At 38.6% G+C, this 25943-nt stretch overlaps 1 protein-coding gene across 1 annotated transcript; it reads right to left on the bottom strand.

Moving 5' to 3' along the window:
* Positions 1-25: 25 nt before the first annotated feature.
* ISY1 (ISY1 splicing factor homolog) lies at positions 26-25422 on the bottom strand. The gene is made up of 11 exons (XM_044656886.1): positions 25354-25422; positions 23129-23151; positions 22425-22476; positions 21779-21844; positions 20895-20937; positions 19523-19635; positions 12976-13093; positions 10907-11029; positions 4794-4906; positions 4047-4133; positions 26-492 (listed from the first exon to the last, which is right to left on the bottom strand). Exons 1-11 carry the CDS (start codon positions 25354-25356, stop codon positions 385-387), a joined length of 849 nt encoding a protein of 282 aa, XP_044512821.1. The 5' UTR covers positions 25357-25422; the 3' UTR covers positions 26-384.
* Between the last annotated feature and the right edge of the window lie 521 nt (positions 25423-25943).

Here is a 25943-nt window from a genome sequence, read left to right as displayed (position 1 = left end):
AAGCATTTAATAAAAATATCTCCACAGTGATTAGGTATTACAAACTTAATAAGCAAAATTATTTATACAGTAATAAAACATTTATACAAAATAAATCGCTGAAATGTTCAGCACATGAACGACCCAACCAGGAATACTTGGGGACAGCAAACCAAATCAATTAGTTCTTCACCATCTCTTAGATTAAAAAAAAAATGATCTTTACAACTCAAGGTTGGAACTAAAGAAAAAAATATTACTATTAAGCAATCCCCAAAGCTACTGGAAAAAAGACCACTTTCAGCCTTTCATGGCAGTCTGTATCTGTTAGTGAACAGAACTGGTTGGATGGCAAGTGTATTCATGAACCATTAAGGAAACTCCACGCCAGATGATAATCAGATACTAAAATCCAAGAAGCCTCTTAGCTTCCTCACTCTGGGCCAGGAGTGTTTCACTGGCATACTTTTGTAGGAGTTCCATCTTCTTTCTTCGTACAAGAGCTTCTTCAATCTAAATATATAAACAAAAAGTCTCACTCTTTGTCCAATGAGCTCCTCAAACTCTCTTTTAATAGTCTAGTGCTAAAAGCTATGTCTACACAAAACAAAACATCCAAGTGAAAAGTGGAAAACTGCATCAGTCGTCAAATTGCGTTCACTTATTTCACCTTTATGCCTCAATTTTCTCATCTATAAAAGAAGGAACTAGAAGATCTCCAAGGTCCCTTCCAGCTTCCAAATTCTTTCATCTGTTATCTCTAGTTAATAATAGTAAGAGTTAGCATTCATATAGTGTTTTAAGGTTTGCAAAGTACTTTACAAATATTATCTCAATACAAATATTACAAATACATATGTGATCCTCACGACCCCCTTTGGAGGTGGATGCTGATATTTGAAATTATTGTAAGCCCTGGAAGATGTCACCCAGGGTTCCCTGCTACAACTTCCCCCAACACCTCCCACTTCCTTTGTATATAAAAGTATAAACTTATATACTTATATACTTTGTATATAAGTATAAAAGAGAAAGTTTGGCACCTTTTTAGAGCCTCTTTAGCTCTCGAGCCCAGAGGCTGAACCCTGCAGAGCTCTCTCTTGGTCCCTTTTCCTCCTTCTATCTACCTCCTAGTTTTCCCTAGACCTTCCCTTTTCTAATTAAAATAAAACCCAGCTATTCTAAACCCTAAGTTGCTCTCTGATCTTTTATTTGAGCCCCGAAAGGCTCTGGTCAATTTCGCCCTGCCCAGCTGGGACCGCTACCTTCCTCTCTCCTTTCTCCCATCCATCCTTCCTCCTATTCCTTCTACCTTACTCCCATTCACCCCTCACAATGCTATTATTTTCACTTTAGAAATGAGGAAACTGCGGCAAACAGAAGTTAACTGATATGCCTAGTATCGCATATGTAACTGTATCTCAAGTCTTCCTGATTAAAAGTCCAGTGATCCATGGACAGTTATTTATGTGTTGTCTCCTAATGAGAGCATGAGCTCTCTGAGGGCAGGAACCATGGTTTTTGGCTTCTCTTTGGATCTCCAGGACTTAGCACAGTAATTGGCACAGGGTAAGCACTTAGTAAATGATTAACAATGCAATGATTGATCTTTTTCTTGAGCTCCAAGCCCCTTGCTGCCAAGAGTCTTGCTGGAAATCTTCAGTTTGGATATACTTCAAACACATGTCCAGAAAGATTTTATATTTCCTTTCAAACCAGCACTTACTCTGTGCCAGGCATTCTGTTAGACACTTCACAAGTATTCTCTCACCGATCTTCACAAGGCAAAGTGACTTACCCAGTCATACAGGTCTGTCTGAGGTCAGATTTTGGCCTCAGGTCTTCCTGCCTCCAGATCTGTGTTCTGTGTACTGTGGCACCCCGTCACAACCTATTTTTACTCAGGATGTCACCTTCCCTGGGCTCCTCAGGTTTGTAAGCTTGGAGTCACCTCCAGGCTCTCCACTCACTCATACCCCAAATCTCACTGCTCCTACAGTTGCTATTTTCCTGTTCCTCTCTCTTTCTCTTCACTCACAGCCTCAGCCATATAGGATGCCTTTGCTGTCCCTCACCTGGACGATGCAAAGCCTCCTACATGGTCTCCCCAATGCCCATCCATGCCCTCTGTAATTTATCCTTCCTAAAGACTCGGTGCAGAAGGATAAAGCACCAATTTCTGAGCCTGTTTCTGAGGGGCTGCCAGCATGCTTGGTGCTGTTCTCCTTCAAAGACTGTATGTTTCAGACAAACTGGTCTGGAAGCTCCAGCTTCCTGTACTCAGTCCACCCTACTTTCTTTCTTTCAAGCCTTACCTTCTTAGTATCAGATCTAAGATAGAAGAATGTCAAAGGTTAAGTGACTTGCCCAGTCACACAGCTAGGAAGTGTCTGAGGGGAGATTTAAACTCAGGTCCTTCTGATGCCAGGCCTGGCACCTTATCCACTGAACCATCTAGCTTCTGCCCTTCTACTTTTTATGGGATCTACCTCCTCTCCCCACCCCCCTCCAACTTCCAAGGAGCAAGGTCTTTGAGGGTAGGATCTGGCTTCTTTGGCTTTGTATTACAGGGCGTAGCACAAAGAAGACATTTAATAAATGTTTACTTGAGTGGAAATGGAATAAATTAGATTCAGTACATCTAAACAAAAAAAATATTTTTCTTTCAGAGTAATTTCTTAGCTATTTTCTAACATTTCCCAAGATAAAATGCAATTATGCCAAGACAACAGCACCCTGTATTATATGAAGAAAATGCAAACCAGATGAGCAGAATGAAATAAGAAGCCCTTACACTTCTGTACAGAAATAAACTAAGAGAAGTGAGTCTGTTAAAGGGCTGCATGCAACTCTGGGCACTAACATTAGAAGTCATAGAAGCAATCATTCTTGAACATCTGAACACATTCTACACCAGACCCAAGGCAAGCTGGCTTCTTCATAGGGTGGCTGGCAAAAATGATGAAGAAACACCCTGATGGCAGCTAGGCCTGTGGTCAGCAAACCTGAGTTCAAAACCAGCTTCAGACACAACTAGCAATGTGATCCTGAGCAAGTCACCTCAATTTGCTCCATTTCCTCAACTGTAAAATAGGGACAATAATAACAGCTATCTCCTAGGGTTGTTGCAAAGACACCAAGGAATAAATTAGATAATAAATGAAAAGTGTCTAGCACATAGTGACATATAACTATATAGTTATTATTACTATTATGATTTCATGATCGCTTTCTATAAAATCCTTATTTTAGGATGTTTCTCCTTAAACAAGCACTCAGTGGAGAGATGAATGATGCTGCAGGCAAGTGAGCCATTGCAGACTCTTCTGGCTAAGAACAGTACATAGTTAACAGGATACTGGGTCTGGGCTCAGAGGACCTTGGTCTAGGTCTTGCTGTCATTTTCTAGCCATGAAAACTGAGGCAAATCCTCTGCTCTGAGTTTCCTCACCTGTAAAATGGTGACAATAAAACAAACACTACCTAAATAATGATAATTTCTTACATTTCTGTAGGGTAGTGCTTCTCTCATGACCTCCTATGAAGACAGTATATTATGACTTTACAGATGAGGAAACTGACTCTGAGGAGGGAAATGACTTGGCTGTGGTCACAAAGCCAGTAAGTATCAGAGCTGAGACCTGGACCCAAATCTCCTGACTCCAGTCCAAAGCTCCTTCCACTACACAACAGAACCACTCACTGAATCAAGTAATTTGCCACTTATAAAACACATTCTGAAACGTGTAGTGAGAGCTCATCAAATGGGCACCAAAACAAGGAAGAAACCTCGTCTGCTTTAGCTGTAATTTAGCCAACCTCCTTTGGATGGTTGTTCAGAGAAAAGCATAAACAGATGCTATCATTATTTTTAGAAAGTAGCTGATGATAAAGGAGGAGAAAGCAGGTCCTTGGAGCACAAGGAAAAGAAAACAAAGACTGATCGCTGTGCACTCTGGATGATAAACATGGCCCAAGGGATTTGGTTACAATGCTTTAAAAAATTTTTCCCTCTGAGGCCCTGTTCTAACCCCTGCCACCACCGTCTACAGTTCTGTGTTCCTTACCTCCTGCTGGGAGGGCACTGGGACGTGAGCAATAAATTTCTGCTGGCCTTCTTCTCCTTCTTTTTCCTTGGCACTCTCCTCATCAGACTAGAAAATGGAAAATTTATTGTTAGCTCCAAAATAACTACCTGTAGGTTAGTAAGCAGTTTTGATTAACCCCATTTATTCATTGTCTCACCTTACAAATACTATATGTCCCTATTTTTCAAATGCTGGGCCCACAGTTCAAGAAGCCTGAGCTTTGCTCATTGTTAAGATTTATATTTCTTGATTCATTCTGTTCTCTAGCAGGTGGAGCAAATTTCAATTTTCCTTGTATCAAGTCAGCCAATGAGAAGAGAAAAAAGCTTCCTTCCATATATTAAGAGCAAGTCAGAGCCGAGGTTGGTTTGCTTGTTCTATTCCAGTGGTTCCCAAACTTTTTTGGCCTACTGCCCCCTTTCCAGAAAAAATATTACTTAGCCCCCTGGAAATTAATTTTTTAAAAATTCCCATCTATGAAATGACAGATGGACTAAATGATTTCAGCCCAGTTCTCTATAGTTTAAAATTTAAAATTTAAAATAAACCATCATATGGATGGTCTGAGCTTGATTTAGTGAAAAGGCTTCATATCTCAAATGTTTCCATACATTAAATGGGGAAAAAAAAAACCAAAACACAGTTCTCCTATAAGCAATGATCAGAGTGACCCTTAAGCAGACAAAAGGGAAATTGAAGGCAACTGATAATCCCGAGTCAGGATACCTCATCATCATTGACAGCATAGATGTTTATTTCTTCCTCCTCCTCTTCTTTGTCACCTCTTGCCAGCCGGGCCTCTCTTTCAGCTTTCCATTTTTCTACTGCTTCTGCTATGACTAATTTAAAACAAGAACAAATATTATTATTCACTCTGCCCTCTAATCTAAATGTCACATTGTCAACAGTGATAAAATTCTTATTCAAGTAAAAAAAAAAGATGACATTCTCTAATTGTGTTACTATGAGTAGGAAGAGGAAGTGAATGAAAGGCTAGGCCAGTAATGGTGAACCTTTTAGAGATGGGAGTACCACTCCCCCTCAAGGGACTGAGTGCTATGCCCCACCCCCTTGCCCCAGACAGGGGAGGGAGGAAGTGCTCCCATTGGGCTGCTGGGCAAAAGAGCAGGTGATAAGGGAGGGAGGCAGCACTTCCATTGGGCCACTGGGCAGCGGGGTGAGGGAAGGAGGAAATGTCCTCAGGAGCATGGAGAGGGGAAGGGGAGCAGCTTGGCCCTGGCTCCTTCTGGCTTTCTAGTAATGAACTTTGTACTATGGCCACAGTGCACGTGCCCAGAGAGGTCTGCATGCTGTCTATAGCACATGTGCCATAGATTCACCACAGGTCTAGGCTAATGCCAACTTTTGTTTTTTGAACTTCCTAACTTATAAAAATATCACAAAGCAATTCCTTAGTGAAGATTCTCTAATTCTATACAATTCAATGATTCAGTAACTTTTGTGGGAGAACATCCATGAACAAATATATAAGGGGGCACTTGACCTGGAATTTTAAAATTACTATTATTTACCTATGATCAATGTATCACTATAGACCCTAAATGTTTGTTGAATACAGAGTTCTCAGAATTTCTGTGATGGTATTCCTATTTATGTTTCTGAGATTAAAATGTTGAGATATGCTAAAGTTTATCCTTTTCTTGATTCATCCTTTCATATCAACAACTTGGTATAAAAGCAGATCTAGAAGCTAAGGGTTTTTGTGTATTCTCTAAATAATCAGGTGAAGAATGAAAAAAGGTGCAGTCATCTCAGCACTCATTCCTTTCTCTTCATTTCATTCTCTTCTACCTTCTCTCTTACCTGATTTTAGGATCAGATGATTTACAGCTATAAAAAGAGGTCATCTAGTCTGAGCATCTTCATTTTATAGATGGACAAACTGAAGCCTAGACATATTTGGTGACTTGTTTAAGGCTGGATTGGGGATACAAATCCAGACCCTCAATTCCAAATTCAAGGCTGTCAAATAAGCCTGGCAAAATTAACCAAAGATACTGCGTGGGATAAGTTTTGATGGAGACAAAAAAGGAGAGGTGGGGATCATTCCACGTAGCCAGAAAGAAGGACCTGAGTGCCTTCGGGGAGGGGGGGTGGTTAGGACACTAGAAGTGGAGAAGTATTTGAAAAAAAACTGAAGTAAGCATAACTCCAGAGACCAGTGAATAATCATGCTCCCCCTCTCCTGGCATAGAGGTGACAGATCCAGATACAGAATGAGACAAACGTTTTTTTCTGGAGCACAGCCAATGAGAATATTCTAGTTTTAGCTCTGACAAATGCCATGTGACTATGGTAAGTTACCTTCCCTCTCTGGCCTTGGTTACTTCCCCTACAGGATAAAGATGGGAGGCTAGGGTCTAGGGTCCATTCCAGTCTAACATTTCATGATTCTGTGGTCTAAGGTTAGCTTAAAAAAGTCAGGATGAACAAAATTCATTCTTGAAATATCAACTAATTGTATTTATTTATTTTTAAAATTCTTACTTTTCATTTTAGAATCAATACAACATACTGGTTCTGTGTGCTCTATTAAAGAGATCAGGGAAGCTGTCAATCACAATGCAGTTGTTTACTGAGAGAGAAAGAAAGAAAAACCTGGGGAAAAGTCCCTCACATCTTTGACCTGCTACCTATTCTATCAGAAATCCCCTCTCCAACTCTCAAAGAATTCAGTTAGAGGTTCTAATCTGCATATTCATTCAGAAAGAAGATAGATGTATGGTACATGGGGTAGATAAGGTTTACAGAAACTGGGAGAAAGCACAAACTTATTAACATCTTAAAGTATCAACTTGAGGGACACATCCCACAATCTCAAATACTTTGTATAACAGAATAAAGACATAAGCTATTTCTGTCTCATTCAGATATTTAAGAGACCATTGTATGCTGGATGGATTGAGGCAATCCTAGGAGAGACTATTTTTACTGGGGTCCTAGGCATATTCATTTGGGATATATTAAAAACTATTACCTTGAGAATAACACACTAATTTCTTTCTCCACACAGTTCTAAGACAGTATAGTGGTAAGGAAGTATCTTGAGGCCAGATTCAAACCCAGGGCTTCCCTCTACCTCTTTGTATGGTTCCCAATCCACTGAGCCACCTAGCTGCCCCCTTCTCCCCTTTTCCCAATTAACTGTATTTAAGTTTAAAGTATTAGTATTATATAATTAGTGCTAAGTGGGTGGGGAGGTAAGTAGGAGCAAGTTGGAGGGAAGGCAAGGGTCCAAAGCAACCATGACTCCACAGAACTATTCAGAGGACCTACAAAACTTGGCTGATTTTATGTACTTATGAGGAGCTTGAGTATAGAGTCCAGCGGTGAGGAGCAGGCCTAGAGTTGGCTGGAGGCAGAATCCTGACCAAAGTTGGCAGTTCAGAGAAGTAGCAATCATCTCAATGGAGGCTGTCAATGAACTTGCTGAAGAATCTACACACACAGAGACGCTGCAGTGTGAAATGTATTTAGTTCACCAATGTTATAAGGATTTTCTAACCCTTATTGATTATTGGTATAGTATGGTAATACTAATAAATTTGTCCTGTGTGGACAGGATGTTGGTGTGACTGTTTGAGAAAAATGGCTTTTCAGAGCAGCCTAAGAATTCCAGCTCAGTGAATTGTATAAAAAATATATTTTTATTGTAAGTAAAAAAAACTAATGAAAGGGATAGTAAAAGAAAAGAAGTGGAAAAGAAATTCTTATGATATATAAGTTGAACCCCCAGAGCTGTTTCTGGTCAGTATTTAGGAGTAACTCTCACATTCTGGTGCCCACAAACAGGGCTTTTAAGTGGCCAGGATTTCTGGCAGAAAGGTTTCACCTGAATTACAGGGATGTATGGTGTCTCAAGTGTCAGATTTGAGCCAGGAAGTCATAAGGCAAGCCATCTAAGCTCTCTGATTGTTATTTCAGTCATTTTAAAAATGAGAATATAACACCTGCAGGACCCAGCTCACAGGATTCATATTTAAAGTTAGAACAAAAAAGGTGAAGTGCTTAGCAAAGTGCCTGGCACATAGTAGGTGCTTAAAGTTTATTCACTTTCCTTGAAGTGTTTTATGAACTTTAAACACTATGTAAATCTGTTATTAATAAATCAGTAAATTATTATTAGAATTATAATCATAGCTTAATAAATTAGGCAAACCACTTGTAGCTCTTGGTAGAGGGATATTTTTGGAAATGGCTATGATATAAAATAAAAACCTAAGATGCTGTTTGTAAAGGGTTTTTTAACACTGTCCCTATTAGTTTAGCTAACTATTGGCTTCCTTATCTATAAAATGAGGATTAATCTAGCTAAATTACAAACTTATTTCAAAGATCATGAGTCAAAAAAAGAAACACCCTAATACCATCTTAGGAGGCATTAACAGAAGTACCATTTTATTGTAGGGTCTATTAAACTATGACTGGCAGGACTAATTTCATAGCATCTGGTTTGTGGTATCTATGATCTTTCTAATGTGCATCAGGATTTGATAGCTTTCTGGAATTTTATAACTGGAAGATCCCTCCCTCTGGGAATGCAAATGAATTGACATTATTTGCTCAAGAACTGATAAACACAGCCATGAATTTATACTATACTATGTTATATAATATATTAATATTAAATATATATTATGATATATTATAATAATAAATTAATCATTGAGAATTAAGGTCTTCTATTCCTATCAGGATCTTTGCACATTATAAAATTCTCTCTCCATCCCTGACAGATTATAAGCTAGCATTCAGATGTAGAATTCCAAGGGAAAAGAACCTCTCTCTCTGAGGGCCTCTGACATCCACTTCAGTGAGTAAGCTAAGGACACAATTCCTGGCACTGCTTAGGCAACTTAAAGAGTCAGAAGCTGGGAAGATGTGTTTCCACAAAAATAATAATAATTGTTTTTTCTCCTATATACCTAGGTAGTTTTCATTGTTTCTCAATTTTTTTACTTTTATCCCTAAAACAAGCGAGGAAGGTACTGGTCTCCCCACCCAATTATAATATTTAGGTAAGTGTCCGACTGATTTTCAATCTCCTCATGTGCTTTGGGATCATAAAATCCTTCACATCCTCCTTGTTAGCAACATCAAGCAGATTGGGAAACATTCCAATCCCATATTCTCATCCCCCTCAACCAATTACTATAGAGATCAACTAACAGCTTTCAAAGAGAAGTAACAGATAATATCTTACTCCTCACTAGTCACTTTGGAACTCCTGCAAAGGAAGGAGCACCTGAATCTATGTCAGAAACGAACCTTTTCCTTTACAAAACCAGAAAACTGGAAAGCCACTTCCCACTTCTTCTTCTTTTTTTTTAAACCCTTATACTTCGGTGTATTGTCTCATAGGTGGAAGATTGGTAAGGGTGGGCAATGGGGGTCAAGTGACTTGCCCAGGGTCACAGAGCTGGGAAGTGGCTGAGGCCGGGTTTGAACCTAGGACCTCCTGTCTCTAGGCCTGACTCTCACTCCACTGAGCTACCCAGCTGCCCCTTCTTTTTTTTTTTTTTTTTTAAAATAAAAACCTTACCTTCCGTCTTGGAATCAATACTGTGTATTGGCTCCAAGGCAGAAGAGTGGTAAGGGTAGGCAATGAGGGTCAAGTGACTTGCCCAGGGTCACACAGCTGGGAAGTGTCTGAGGCCAGATTTGAACCTAGGACCTCCCATCTCTAAGCTTGGCTCTCAATCCACTGCTCAGTGGATTGCCTCCTGGAAAGCCACTTCTGTGAGTGCTGCTACACATCCCATTTCAATATAAGAACAGGAATGGGGACTGCAACAGCCTTTCCCAATCTCTAGCCAGCTACAAAGTAAAATTCCCTACTAAAACTTGTCTGGACACAGATAAGTCATGGACGTGGTTTTCTCCTTTTTTCTGTAAATAGCATGGACTGGTGTTACCACCTAATTACTTATTTGGAAAGACCCTTATCACCTAATAGAGGAATTGGAATAGGTAGGGAAATTTTACTAAAACCTTAAATTCACACAAAGCCTTAATTCAAACTATTGTAGTGAACAGCCCTAATTCAAGTATCCAGAGTAAAAGAGATGACAGCTATCTCCCTTTGCTTCAGACATACATGTTGGTCTCTAGAGCTAGCTGTCTGGTACACATTTAGGAGGCATATTTGCCAAGGAATGAGGAAACAAAACACACCACACAAGGGAGAATCAAAAGAAAAGTGACATATTTAGGATGCAGAAGATTTGGCAGGGACACAAAAGGTGCCTTCACTTATATGACTGTATGTAACACAGACGAGATCAGATGCACATATTGGTCCCACAAAGACAATACTAAGTTAAAGGGGAAAATTTCATCTCAACATAAAAAAAAAAGGCCTCCTAAAAGGTACATGTTCCCATCCTAGGAGATTTTCAAGTACAGTCTAGATAATAATAATAACCAACATTTATATAGCACCTACTATGTGCCAGGCACCATGCTAAGCATTTTACAAATATTATCTCTCCTAACAACCTTTGAAGTAGATGCTATTACTATCCTCATTTTATAAACAAGGAACCTGAGGCAAATGAGGGTGTAGTGAATTGCTCAAGGTCAAATAGCTAGTAAATTACATTTGAACTTTTCCTGTCTCTACTCAACATGGATGCTATGGGAAGGGTGGAAGGGTTGGTTGGACAAGGTAACCACTAGAGGCATCTGTGAGATGTTATGATATTAATAATATATAAGTGCTTTTAAGTTTTAAAATGTCACACAAATCTAAATTGCTATCCACTTTCAGAGAAAACTGATTAGCTCTGAAAGTAGATTAAAACATAGTATTTACATACCTTTCTTTTCGTGCTCCTGCTCTAAAGGTTCCAAAATGCCATCATCTTCATCTCGGTAACCATAGTATTCAGCATCAATAGCCTTCATGAGCTCAGCTCGAGTCTTCCTGGGAGGAGGAAGGGCTAGAAGAACCAACATCCACAAAATGACTTTTATGTGCAAATAAAAACTTTTAACTGGTAAGAAATATTATTCACAACAAATTTCTAGAATGTAAACTTGGTCTTACAGCAGGGGTCAGGCACTGTTACAGAAGCGCACACTGTGAGCACTGTACGGCTCTCATGAAATTACATTTTAAAAAATGTGGCCAAAAAGGTTGCCGACCCCTGTCTTACAGTCTCTGCCTTTCTAACATCCTTAGGCAATTTCAGATAGATATAAGATGAATATTATTACCTAGCACAGTTCCAGGACTATTGTAGGAACTTAACAAATGCTTGACTGATTTTGTACTTTTCTTCAATAATGGCAAATAAAAAATGTTACAAGTCCTTTAACCTTCCTGAGATCAGGTTTTCTCATCCCTTAAATGTGGGCTTGGATCAGATAATATCTAAGGGCCTTTCCAACTTTGAATCCTATGATGCTATATTACAAAATAAAACATAAGTATTTACTCACAAACTAAGATTCAGCACCACACCTCTCCTCTGATGGGCCTGGTTTCTATAACAGCTTAACAAGCACTAGAGCAGTGATGGGCAACCTTTTGAGCTTGGTGCGTCAAAATTTGCCAAAAAACAAAGCATAACTCGGGTGGTGTTGTCACTTTGAGGAAAAAAAAAACAATAATTTTGCGATATTTATAGTTTAAATAACATACTTCTCTACATGCATGTGTCATCAAAAATGGCTATGTGTGTCAGTGCTGACATGTATGTCACAGGTTTGCCATCAGGGCACTAGAGCTTTCCTCCAGGACCCCAGCATGGCAGGGAAGGAAAACTAGATTCTCAAAAACTATGTCAGTGAAGCTTGTCTTCAGGCTATTTTACCAAAGCTGGAAAGGTAAATCCAGAGCTGGTTATGGACTATATGGATATTATCAAAGGGAGGCTTTAATTTTAAAAACTTAGCACTGGGTCAAGCCAGAGGAGGATGAATTTTTTTAAATTAGGACAACTAATAAAGGCTATCTATTAAATTAGGGAATAGTCTGTGGCATGTGTTAGTAGATGCACACCCAGACTAATAAAATATACGAGGCACTATCAGTCAATAAGCATTTATTACTAAATACCTACTATGAGCTAGGCACAAGGGATACACAAAGGAGTGGCCCTCAAGGAGTTAACAATATAATGGAATATAAATTGAACTCAAATATAATTCTATCTCTCTCCCCCCCTCCAATATCCTACAGAAGAAAATTCAAATCTATAAGAGAATTTAGGAAATGAATATCTACATTATAATTTACTAAAATATAGCACTTAAAAGCCAGAAGGGATCTAGAAGATCATATAGTCCTGTTGTCATTTAGTCATATCTGACTTTTTGTTACCCTATATGAGGCTTTCTTGGCAAAGATACTGGAGTGGTTTGCCATCTCCTTCATCAGAAAGTTTTCCAGATGAGGAAATTGAGGTAAATAGAGTTAAGTGACTTGCCCAGAGTCACATAGCTAAAGTGTGAGGTTTAAGGTTTGAACTCAGGTATTCCTGACTCCAGGCCCAGCATTTTATCCACTATGCCATCTAGCTGCCCTGACCCTATGAGAAAACTAGGGTCCAGGAGAGATGGAGTGATGTCCTTAAAAGAAGAGTCAGACCTTCAGGCTTCTGAGTCCTTCCTAAGTCAGACTCCAACTTGACCTCCTAACCCTACACCAGGTTGCTGCCTTCTCAATTCAATTCACAACTTCAAAACAATAACAGTGCACTAAGTAAGATAGACCTGTGCTTTTTTCTCTTATTTCTTTAACTCATATATAACTATTCAAACTGAAGAGCATAGAAACCCAGATCCTATTCTAAGTCATATAATGGAGCTAAAGAACCCCAAACTATTGAAACTCCAGTTATCAATAAAATTATAAAAACAAAGTAAATAGGAAGTTACTTACGTTCTTTTTCAAAAAGCTCTCTAACACCTGGAAGATCTTTAGCTGCTCCAAAATATTTGTAACCTCGATTTCCTGGAACCTCTTTGCCTTCATGGTCTAGCATTTTAGGGCCAACTTTCTTATATTTTGGGGAGAAAAAAAGGGAAAAGTCTCATTAAAAAATGTTCTCAAAAAGGTCCTTTTGCCTAATGTTTATGAAGTCTTCAAATGGATCACAACTGATAAACCTTTTAGGTTGACATGACAAAGTACAGAATATTCACTACATAAGTTCCTTAGGGACAAAATGGTTACTACCTTTGTCTTTGTATCCCAAGCACCCAGTTGAAGCATGTCACATAAAAATTAATTAATTCATGTTCATTAAATTCAAAGTACCAGACTCCTAAAAACAGTTGTATGGTAAGACAAAGATGCTACTTATAGGGCCATTGCAAACACTTTTCTACCTACTCTCCTGAAGAGTCACTTTTTCTTTCTTTTAAATCCTTCCATCTTAGAATCAATACTGTATATTGATTCCAAGGCAGAAGAACAATAAGGACTAGGCAACAGGGATTGAGTGACTTACCAAGGTCACACAGCTAGGAAGTATCTAAGGTCAAATTTGAATCCAGGACCTCCCGTCTCTAGGCCTGGCTCTTTATCCACTGAGCCACCTAGCTGCCTCAGAATAATCACTTTTTCAAAATACCTCATTTGTTCAAGAAGATGAAATGGCAAAATATTATGTATTTCCTTTGTACCCACAAACCTCATAAATAAAATCATTTTTCACTTCTGGTTTCCATAGGAGGTTACAGGAAGAGGAAAAAGGCAAAAAGAGGCCTTGAGCCAAATGAGAAGGAAATCAGAGGGGGGATTTGGATGGAGAATGGACTAATGATATAGGTTTAATCTGCAGAGAAGAAATTGAAGAAAATTTTGAAGGAGTCCATTCTCAAGGCTAAAATCAAGACAATTAAGGGACTAACTAATGGATTAAAGAGGATAAAATATCATTAAGTAATGGAGTCTGAGACAGACTCAAGAAGGATAAGGAGAAGCTAGCAGACAGGGCAGTGCCAGGTAGGTCAGAAAAGGTGAATAGAACAAATGCAGAGTTAAGTGACCAAGTGCACTGATGAGGGGGCAAATTTGATGTAAAGTTTTAACTTTTCAATCAAAAAAATAGGCTATCAAAACTTCTAATCAGGCTTCCAGGGTTAAGGAATAAACACTGTGGAGAGCCTGCAGTACTTCTATTTCTACCCCAGCTGCATGACTTCCTTTGGGCTGCCAGTGTGGACTCATTTACATCATGGAGAAAGTAAAGGGAGAGAAAAATGCCCCTCCCCCACCTCCTGATCATTAGGCAGGATGAAAATTTCTAAAGGAAACAAAATTAGTGCTTTAGTGGAGAAAAATGGGTTCTTGAGGTGATTTTACAGAAGGAAGATCCGAGCACAGACAAGAAAAGGAAAGAGAAGAAGGGCTTCATTAAGAAGCAAGAGCTGGATGTTCTAAGGAAAAGGAAGCAAGTCATCCTCCCACAAGTGCTATGGCAAGAGCCACAGACACTATCAGATGAGAGATCATCTACTGGGAACTGGGGAGAGAGGCAAGAGTGGCAGTAATTTGTGATAATTCCCTGCTCAGGTTTATTGAGAGAGTTATTTGTCCAGCTGGTAAGAACAGAAATCAGTTGTGTTCCTAAGGGCATGAATCCAAGACATAATAAGGAAGCTTCCTTGACTTATCAAAACAGATGACAACTACTCGCACCTGGTGACTGACATTGGTACAAAGGACAATTCCAGAAGGAACTTTAAAAGTATTAAGTCTTGGGCAAGAAACTGAAGGCCACAAAGATACAGGGTTTTCCCCCCCTCAATTTTTCCCACTGAAGGTAAACAGAAGGAAAAAAAATAGTAATTTAAGATATGAATAGCTATGGCTGAGTTCTTGTTGGAATCCAAGAATGAGATATGGAATTCTATATCACTGCTACAAGATAAGATTGGCAGAGCCCTGGTGATACAGCATACACAGCAAATGCTGGTGGGAATTAAATTTACTTGCCAGGGGTTTTGCAAACTAATCAAAACAAAAAAGAGGGCAGAGGGAAAACACCGTCTTTGTAGAATACCCAAGTTAGGTACCAGAGGGAAATAACTAAAAAGGAACAATAGTGGCTAAGACATCAACAAATCATGGGAGGCAAAATGCAAGAAAAAAAAGTCCAAACTCAAACATTCAAAGTTTAGGCAACAAATAAGCTGAACTAAAGGACAAGGGGGCATATTTGACATTATGGGTATCACTGAGAATTGGGGCGGGGAGATAAAACCTGTGCCTGGATTATGGACTTTGGGTTAGATATATTTTATCTCAAAGAAAAAGGTCAGAAAAAAAAAAAAAAGTGAGGATAGGAAGGGGACATACATATGGAAAACCAGGAAAAAGAAAGGGAAAAGATAACGAGGTGGGATTTTTTTTGGGTGATGGTGAAAAGAGGAAGAAACAGAATGGATTGTCATTAGCAGATATTATGGACCACTTAAGCCAAAAGAGGAACTAGATGACTAGTCTGGGGAACAGAACATAAGCATGAAAGTAGTGGTTATGGGGAACTTCTAATTACCAAGATGTCTGCTGGAGTTCTCTTTTACCCAAAAGCAGAACAGTTAAAAATTCCTTGACTTGCCTGGGTGATAATTTCACCCTTCAAAAGGTGAAGGAACCAACAAAGGAGAATTCTATTCTGGACCTGACTTTTATTAACAAAAATGTATGGACTGCCAGAATAGACTTGAAGGGAAATTTAGGAGAGGAGAGTCCATTCATTCCATTCTAGAGTTTGTGATAAAGAAGGGTGAAAAAATCTGGGCATTTTGACATGTAGATTTTGGGAAAGTAGATTTCAAAGAGTTCAAAAGAAAGATAGATAAAATCCCATGAAGTAAAATGCTTTAGAGAAAAGAAGTCAGTCCCAAAGGATGACAGATGCTCAAGAATGAAATTCTGAAGGCAAAGGGTATCAATTTCAATGAAAAAGAAAAGTTAGATTTGAAGAGATCAATGTGGGTACATGGGGAACTCAACAGCCAAATTAGGTTTAAAAAAAAGAAATACCTAGAGGATGGAAGCAAGGCCAGGTAACATAAGATGAACATAAGAACATGACATAGTTCTATAAAAATGTCAGGTAGAGGGCAGCTAGGTGGTTCAGTGGATTGAGAGCCAGGCCTAGAGACAGGAGGTCCTGGGTTCAAATCTGACCTCAGACACTTCTAGCTGTGTGAACCTGGGCAAATCACTTGACCCCCACTGCCTACTAGTTACCACTCTTCTGCCTTGGAACCAATAAACAGTATTAGAAGGTAAGGGTTTATTTAAAAATAAAAGGGGTGGTGGTGTCACAGAATTTCAAGGCTAAGATGGCTGGTGAGGAAAGCTAATGAAAACAAAAAACATTTTGGTTTGGATTTCTTTTTTAGTTATATTGGAGGTAAAAAAAAAATGAGATGGGATAATGACTGACAAAAAAGAAAAGAGAAAGATGCTTGTTCTCATTTTGTTTCTGTTTTCTCTCTTTGCACCAGAACTAAAAAAAAAAAAAAAAAACTAACAGGGAGCTGATACCCAAGATCAATCAGGAGGCAATAGTAAGAGAATGCCCAAATTACCCTTGATGAATTCAGGTAATCTGGCCCAGGTGAAAGATGTCTTCTGGTCCTAAAAGGTGGCATACAGAACTACTGAGAAAGTGATAAATGAAAGATCATTAAGGTTGAAGATTTTTTAAATGAAAAGAGAATAGAATCAGCAAACTATAGGCTATTGAAATTGATTTTTGGGAAAATTCTAGAAAGGATCATTTAAGAGCTGGCTGGTAAATATCTACAAGAGGAGGCTGTGATTATGAAGAGTCAGCAAAGTCTGATCAAGAACAGGTCAGATGAAACAGCTCATTTCTTTTTTTGGACAAGATTGCTATTAAACCAGAAGATAAGGGAAATGCCAGGGACATTGTTTTAGCTTGATTTCAGCAGAACTTTTGATAATGCATCTGATAATATTCTTATGGAGAAGATGGAGAGATGTAGATGAGACAAAATTATATATCAAAAGAAACTTGATAATGGATTAGAAAATAATACAATCAGATGGATTCAGAGCTGGAGGGCCAGACTCAAAGAGTAGTGGTTAATGTTGTCAACATGGCTGGAAGTCTACAGTGGAATATCCTAGGATCTATGCTTGGCCTAGTGCTGTTTAACATTTTTATCAGTGACTCAGATAAAGGCATAGACAGTATCTTCACCAAATTTGCAGATACAAAGCTAGGAAGGATAGCTAACACCAGAGGAAAGCTACCAAAATCTTAAGAAGCTTTAACACTGAGTTGAATCTAATAAGATAAAATTCAAGAGGGATAAATATAGTTTCTTGGGTACAAAAAAATAAGGGAAGCATGGATAAACAGGAGTTGTTCTGAAAAAAGATCTGGGGTTTTAATGGACAGCAAGCTCAATGAATCAGCAGCTAAATATGGCTCATGCAATCTCTGGTTGCATTATGAGGAGGGGTATAGCAGCTTCTAGGAACAGGGAAGTGATAGACAGACCCACTCTACTATGTGTAGTTAGTTATGAGCGCCATGGTTTAAAAAGGACATTCACAAGTTGGAAGAGTACAGAAAAGGGCAATCAGAATAGTGAAGGGCCTTGAGCTTAAGCCATGAGGATTGGTAGAACAAATTAGGTACTGACTACATTATTGTAGTCACTGTGTGTATTGTGTTTTCCTGTCTTTGCATAATTTCACTTTGCCACTCTAAAAGAAAAGCCATGATGTTTGCCATCTTGAAAATGGAAAATCACTGGTTCATTCACCCAAGACTTTCAATGCTGCTGCCTATAGAACAATGGGTCAGGTCCAAATTCAAGTCCTCTGGGCAATTACTATTGGCTGTTTAGAACAAGGGATGGGAAGAGGGTCCAGACCACAGAAGTATTAAGCATTCTGATGAAATATGAAAGCCCGTCACTTTTTTTAGACTGTATGAATTCGATCAATTTATTTTTCTTTTTAAACCTTTGCCTTCTATCTTAGAAGTATGAAGAGCGAATCAAACTCTTTGTCTATCAATCATCAACTTTTTTTTTTAAACCCTTAACTTCTGTGTATTGGCTCATAGGTGGAAGAGTGGTAAGGGTGGGCAATGGGAGTCAAGTGACTTGCCCAGGGTCACACAGCCAGGAAGTGTCTAAGGCCAGACTTGAACCTAGGACCTCCCATCTCTAGGCCTGACTCTCAATCCACTGAGCTACCCAGCTGCCCCTAATCATCAACTTTTAAATTAATCAATCAAAAACCGTAAGCACCCCTAATTAACACTAAGTATGAGAGTTCACAAGTCACTTGGCAGAGTGGGTGACTACACCAGAGGCCACTGACCACCCCTGGGCAGTGCTAGGCAAATTAAAAGACTGCCAGCGGTTCCCATAAAGTGGGGGAGTAACAGGAAGTGATGTATAAAAAGTCTTGAACTTCCTATCCAGGGGACTTGGACTTAGACTTGGCCTTCGCCTGGTGACTTAGGCTTTTGGACTTTGCCTTGTGACTTCTCCTTTTGGAGTTCATCTTGGGATCCTGCATGGGCTTGCTGGGTGAATAGCTGGCCTTCCTTTCCTGGTTTCTGGAGGGACTGGTTCCAGAGAGGCCTTCCTTTCCTGGAGAAGGCTGAATGGGTGGAACCCTTGCTGAAGACCCATTGTGTACTTTGGCTGAAAGTTACCAAGCCCTGCCAGGGCTGAGCCAGACACTGGAGCAACACTTAGGGTGATGGGCTAGACCAGTGATGGGCAAACTTTTTAAAGAGGGGTCCAAAGGAAAGGAAATGCTCATCTGTCGGTTTGTTTCTAAGGCAACTCTTTCAAAGTTTCATTTGTATTGTATCCTACTCATTGTATTTGTCAGATTAGGAATAATGTCGTATGGCCGGATAGAACATTTTAGGGAGCCACATCTGGCCCAAGGGCTGTAGTTAGCTCATCACTGGGCTAGACATTTTCTCTACCTTCTTACATTTCTCCACTTTTACTCTTTCCACCTCTTTGTAAATAAAGCTACTAAAAGTCATTTTGATTTAAGCTATAATATTTTTAAATAGGCCATTACAATATTACTTTAGAACTTTCATATTAACATAAAAATTTTAATTTTTATATTCTTACAGAAGGTAACAAGTATCAGTTCCAAGGCAGAACAGTAAGGACTAGGCAACTGAGGTTAAGTGACTTGCCCAGGGTCACAAAGCTAGGAAATATCTGAGGTCAGATTTGAACTTTTGTCTCTAGACCTGGCTCTCTATCCACAGAGCCACTCAGCTGCTCTGAATTCAATTTCAAATATTGAATGGAAACTTAAAAAAAAAAATTAACTTGAAAGGTCAGTGTATATATATAACAATTTAAAAAGTTTTTTATAATGCTTTTTGTGAATTTTCTTTATCCAAGATATGCTTTTTCAACAAATTCTTTTCAAATTTCATTTTACTTACTCCATAATCAGGACCTCCCAGTTCCTTTATTCGAACCTCCCAGTGTCCTTTCTCTCTTAGGAGTTTATTAATTTCATCATTCAGGTCCCGAATTCTGAATTCACCCAAACCAGCTAAAAGTGAAAACAATAACAATTTCAGTTAAATTGTAATTTCTTTTTATTTATTTCCCCATTTAGGTCTTCTTGAGAAGGAAAAAACAGTTAAATATCAAATCTATAACCTAAGAATTTCCCCAAATGTTGTCTTGTCTTTAACTATCAGCTACCAGAGTTAAGTCACTGCAGTAAATATTGGGGGAAGTAAAGTGTATAAAGTACATTATTCCTCCATTACTCAATCAGTAAGTACATAAGTAAGAGAGCTCTTAATTTGGGGGCCATAATTAGGATACTATAGAAGTTAAAGTTGCAAAAAAACCCAAACATTTAACATCAATGAAAAGACAACATTCACAACATTCATTCTTCCATAAGCAAAAATCACCTTTGCCAACAAAATTCATCTAGGAGGAAACTTGTACAATAATTTGAAAAGAGTTATTAATAAAACAACCTCTCCAATACTCAGGAAACATGCTAACAAGACATATTTTATTCATCGTTAACTACATAAAAACAGGTAAAACAGGAAACAACTAGAGTTGCAACATGAGGAATAGTCTAGTAATCAAGTTATTCTATTTTTCAAATCTACCAGTAAGCTCAGGTATGAGACATAAGAACACCCAGCTGGCACATGAGGCAACCTGAGGTTTCAACTATAAAACAAATTGCATTTGATTCAAAATGTTATTGCTTTTCTTTATACCCCCCAGCATTTAACCCAGTGCTTTGCATGTAGAAGACAATTAATTAATATAAGGTTGTTGTTTTGGGGGACTTTTGTTTTTGTTTTTTCATTTTTAATCCTTACTTTCTATCTTAGTAACAACTCTAAGAAAGATGGGAAAGGGCTGGGCAAATAGTGACTTACCCAGAGTCACATAGGTAGGAAGTGTCTTGCGTTCAAATTTGAACCCAGGTCCTCTCAATTCCAGGCCTGGCACTCTATCCACTGAGCCACCCAGATGCCCAATGAATAGTTGCTGACTGATTTTCCTTTCTAAACCAGGGAAGACACATATTCCCAATGCCTTTTCCTATACCCTCTACTCTGGGTTTGTGTACCCATTTGTTTAAACTCTACTATATCAAACCTGAGCTCCTCCCTGAATCAAACCCTTTAACTTATATTTATAGTCACTAAAATATAAGCTCTCTGAAGGTAGCAACTGTGTTCTTTTTCACCTTTGCATTTCTAGTGCCTATTTACAAGGTCTTTGCTACTGTTAAATAAAAAAGTATTGAATTAAGAATAAAATTTAACTTACCATTTTGAATTTGTGCCACTTTTTTTGAGATCTCTCCAATAATCTGCAGCAAACAAAAACATTTTTGCATAGTTTTGAATCATTCAAGAAAAAAAATCTCTTAAAGTACTGATTCTTTAAGAAGCCAAAAATAACTTAGATAATGACATACAATTCTAGGATACTACTAAGATTAATAACTTTATTGGGGTAATATAGGACTTAAAAAAATCCTGCTAAATAAGTCTTCATAAAGGCTGAGGAAATTAATAAAATCACTTTCTCTCAAACTGGAAAATGCAGGTTTTCCTCAAATTGTACCAATTTTCAGGTCATTTTTTTCTCTAACTTATGATTTTTGAAAAAATCACCACCTAATGGAGCAGGCCTTTTACTGATGAGCCTGCTTTAAACTTAGCTAACATAGTCAATGGACAACAGGCACACAGTTTGCTACTGGGCAAATGTAACCCAATACAATATGCAGCCCTTCCAAATTGGCAGGACCTGTCAAAATTTGTGCTCTAGAAGGCACAACCTTTTAGAACTCGGGTTCACCCCTACACCACAAAACAACATTGGAGTAAGATGTTAGTGGAGGAAATGGGAACAATATTCCAGTATTAAATTATATATAACAATGCTATAAACAGTGAAAAGAATAGCATATAAGACCATTAAATGAATAAAAACAAAGTTCCCAACGACCGTTCTTGGTTTTGGTTTCCTCATGTGTAAAATAAAGAGGAATGCTAAAGTACTTTCCTCTTCTCACAGTTATTGACTCTTATGATGGGCGCCAATATCTGTATATGCACACAGCCATAATTTCCATATTTATTTTTAATAAAATCACTAGCTGTTTAGTTATATGACAAACCAATACTCATCCATATCAAACATACCTGTCGTCGCCATTTTTCTGCTTTCGGTAGCTCATTACATTCAGAGGCAAGAAAAGGTCTTCGTTCCTAAATGGCAGAAAAATATTATGCTGGTGCAACACTTACCCAAAACATATCATTTTAAAAACTGTTTACAGTTGTGTTGAGCCTCCACATTTGGCAATCTCAAACCTATTTATGAACTTTAATTCAAGCAAAAGGGCCTTAGCCTCAGCCTGGCTTACTAAGTCTATTTCAGGTGAGTCTAGGTGCCTTAGTTTATGTTTCTGAGCTTCTCTCTCCTTAACCCAATTTTATAACAGCTATTACTGGAGGAAGGAAGGACATGGGGGGGGGGGGGTTCCTTTAAAGTATATCTTGGGTAAAGACGACATGGTCGTTCGTTGCCACTATCAGAGATAGACTGGTGGGCTGGATGAAACACTGATCTCATCACATTTGTTAATTTATGATTCTTAACTAGTTCTTTAGTTATAGATGGTATTAGGAACTCAAATATGAGAACTTGTAGGACCTGCAAATACTATGAATAGAGGCCACATAGGAATTCTGGAGCAGTAAATGTCAAACATGACCCGAAAGAGGAGACTGTTGAATCTATTTGTAACACATTAGAATTTAACAAATAAAAATAATGTAAACCAACCTTAACTTTCCCTTCCTCAAGTTGAGCTTGGCGAAATCTCGCCAAAGCCGTCCTAAAATTAGAAGAAAAAATTCCATGAGTTTACTTTCAAAGATTTCCCATTATGCTGACCAACTGTGAGTTAAGTGAATCATCCTAATATGGTATTAGAGTTCAAGTTACTCATGAACATAATGACTAAAAAAACATACAATGACTAAACATGGTAAGAAGGTAGTTGTGGGGTAGTAGTATGCTGTCAGGAATTCTATTATGTCCATTCCGGTGCCTAGACAAACCATCACTTCTTTATTTTAACATTCACAAATATATGCAACAACTAAGAGTTATATAAGAAAGAGGGGTACTATCGACTACAGAGTGTTCATACTTCTCTATTTTTGGTAATAAGAATAACCTCCACATCTTGAATACCTACTCTAGGAATTCCCAATCTATATAAATGCTTTCCCCTTAAAGTGAAAGGCATTGCTACTCACTTTCTGTTGGCTATTTACTAAACATTAAATGGAAATGATAGTGAGAAGGACACACCAGTGAATTTGGGAATAGATCATAAAATTTCCTAAAGTCTACTTCTATGGCTCGTTAAATAAGTATGAAAAGTATGTAAAAAGATAATCATTCTCAAAGCTCTCCTAATTTAAAGTGAAAACTAGAAGTTCCAGAAGCATATTTCAATTTGAAAAAAAGTTGGTACTTACATGGCCTTTTCTGCATTTCGAGCCTATGGAGAAGAGAAAAGATTGTTCATGTTTTCTGAATATATTGTTTAGCTGAACACAGTTCTACATAACAAGGGTAGTTAAATACAAACATAAAACAGGGCCTATTCAATTTGTGAATAAAAACAACAAGGTAACAAAATTCAGGAATGATCCCCCGCTAGGATACAAGATTGACTACCATGCTAAATAAACAGTGACAAAAAGAATAATTAAGGAACTTCAGAATTATTATAAAACAGAATAAAAAGAATAGTATCCAAATAATTTATGATGTAATACTGTCCTCTATTTTTCAAACAGAAGATTTCCAGTCGCAGTAATCATGGAGAATAAATATACAGAACTGCCAAGTGAGAGCTACCGTGAAGTGAGCTTCTTTGGCCTCCTAGATTTTCTCCCTCAATTTTGTAAACCTTCCTTGCTACCACTCTAGTTCACACTGAATTCCTACCAAAGTTATGGTCACAAACAATAAAGTTTAGTATTTAAGTTTAACTGTATATGCTTTGTTTTTCTTAAATTTTTTCACCAACAAGACTGTAAACTTCTAGAGAAAAAGTTATACAGTAAGGGTGACTATGCATATAGTGACAAGCAGCTGTTTCTTTTGCCTCTTTCAATGATGGGGGAAGGTGGGAAGGAAAGTTCAACTTTGCCAGAGAAAAAACCCTTAATTTTAGAAATCATGCATTAAACAATATATGTATACATACATACATATATTTGCACATACACATATAGACATATCTATCTCTACCCATTTATCAATTATTTATGTCTTGGACACCAAATCTTTTATCAGAGAAGTTTGCTACAAAGATTTTCTTTCCCAATTTGTTGTTACCCTTCTTATCCTGTTTATATCAATTTTTTCTGGGTAGAAGCTTTTCAGTTTCATATAATCAAAATTATGTCTTTAAACTACCTCTATAACCTAGTTTGGTTAAGAATACATCTCCTGGGCCAGATAGATGGTTCAATGGATAGAGAGCCAGGCCTGGAGACAGGAGGTCCTGGGTTCAAATGTGGCCTCAGATACTTCCTAGCTGTCTAACCCCTGGGCAAATAAATCACTTAATCCCAATTGCCTCACCCTTCCCACTCTTCTGTCTTAATCTTAGAATCTAAGACAAAAGGAAAGAGTTTAAGAAAAAAAAGAATATATTTCCAACCATGGCTGTAAGAGATTTACTTCTTTAATTTCTTAATATGATCTTTAATATTAATGTCAAATATCCATTTAGAATGTATTGTGGAATAAGGTGTATGGTGTTGGCCTAACACTAATTTCTGCTTCAAAAAACTCTCACTTGGTCTATCCATTTCTAAAAGCTCTTATCCCTTAGCTCTCCTGCCTTTGCATAACTTCCCTGAGAAGGCCATTTGACAAAATAGGGGCCTCCATTCCTTTCCTCTCACTCTCTTCTTAAACTCTTTACAGTCTGGCCTCCAACTACAACATTCAAATGAAACTGTAGCCTTCAAATTTACAGGTGATCTTTTAATTATCAAATCTAATGGCCCTTTCTCAATCTTCAACCTTCTTGACCTCTCTGCAGCCTGTGACACTGTCAATCATCGACCCCCAATCTAGGCTCTTAGGATACCACTCTACTGTCTTTCTCCACCTACCTAAAGAATCAACTGTTTCTCAGTCTCCTTTGCTGAATCTTCATCCAGGTCACGCCCATAACTTGTGGGTGCTTCCAAGGCTCTATATCATGGACCTTCTTTTTTAAAAATATTATATATGTATATATATGCACACACGTATAAATACATATACATACATACACATACTATTGTGTGTGATCCCATCGCCTTCCCATGGATTCAATAACCCTATCTATGTTGATGAACCTCAAATCTATATCTAGTCCCAACCTCTCTGCTGACCTCTAATCTCTCATTTTTAACTACCTGCTAAAATATCAAACTAGAGACATGTACAAGATGGAATTCATTCTCCTTCCCTAATGTCCTTATCCCTGTGGAAGACCACTCCATCCTCGCAGTCCTCATCCTCATCCTCTCCTTTTCCCCACATCCAATCTGGTGCGGAGGGCCGTTCCCCAAACATGCAGCCCGTTAATATCTCTCCCAGTCTAATACACCGCCCCCTTTCTCCGGACGTTTTCTCTGGGTGTCAGAGATCTCCTGCTCTTAAGCCCTCCTCGCTCCGCTCCCCTCCTTTCACTTACCATGGTGCTCGAGCTGTCCGCGGGGCTGACTGCACCAACACGCCGTTTCCACCGGAAGCTGAAGTTACTCCAAACCTTCGCCTCCCACCAGAAGTAGAAGCGCAGCTACTCTGGTTGACCCGGAAGGAATAACAGGAAGTGGAAGGGGAATCAGAGAGTGGGGGGGAAGCTTGGAGCCAGGCGCGTGCGCAATAGGAAGACTTGACCGCCAACGTCCATGACGCTTGCGCAAGTCGTCTGCTGTGGAGGCAGTTACTGTGAAGTTGGGAGCGTGTCTTCTGGACTTCGTTTGATCCTGCGCAGTAAGATTGCGCCGGGCCGAAGCCTAAATGGCTCTGGAAGTGTATCTCGTGTGCTTGTCGAGATACCGGGAGGAAACCGCTCTTCCCTGCTATTCTGGCTTTTGTCCTAGTTCCCTCAAAATATGGACAGAATCTCCTCTTGGCCAATTATATTGATTCAGTTGGATAAAGTTGTATTTTTAAAAAACCCTTATCTTCCACCCTAGTTACAGCTCTAAGACTGAGGGGTAAGAGCTAAGCAATGGGGGTTAAGTGACTTGTCCAGGGACACAGGGCTAGGAAGTGTTA

This window comes from Gracilinanus agilis, chromosome 1 (genome assembly GCF_016433145.1).
Source record: "Gracilinanus agilis isolate LMUSP501 chromosome 1, AgileGrace, whole genome shotgun sequence".
Lineage (NCBI taxonomy): Eukaryota > Metazoa > Chordata > Mammalia > Didelphimorphia > Didelphidae > Gracilinanus > Gracilinanus agilis.
This window is presented reverse-complemented; position numbering and strand designations above follow the sequence as displayed.

Coding starts and splice junctions, on each gene's coding strand:
- ISY1 (XM_044656886.1), bottom strand. Junction 22,477..23,128: donor CGAAATGCAGAAAAGGCCAT/GTAAGTACCAAC, acceptor TTCTAATTTTAG/GACGGCTTTGGCGAGATTTC. Junction 4,134..4,793: donor ATGCTGTCAATGATGATGAG/GTATCCTGACTC, acceptor TCCATTTTCTAG/TCTGATGAGGAGAGTGCCAA.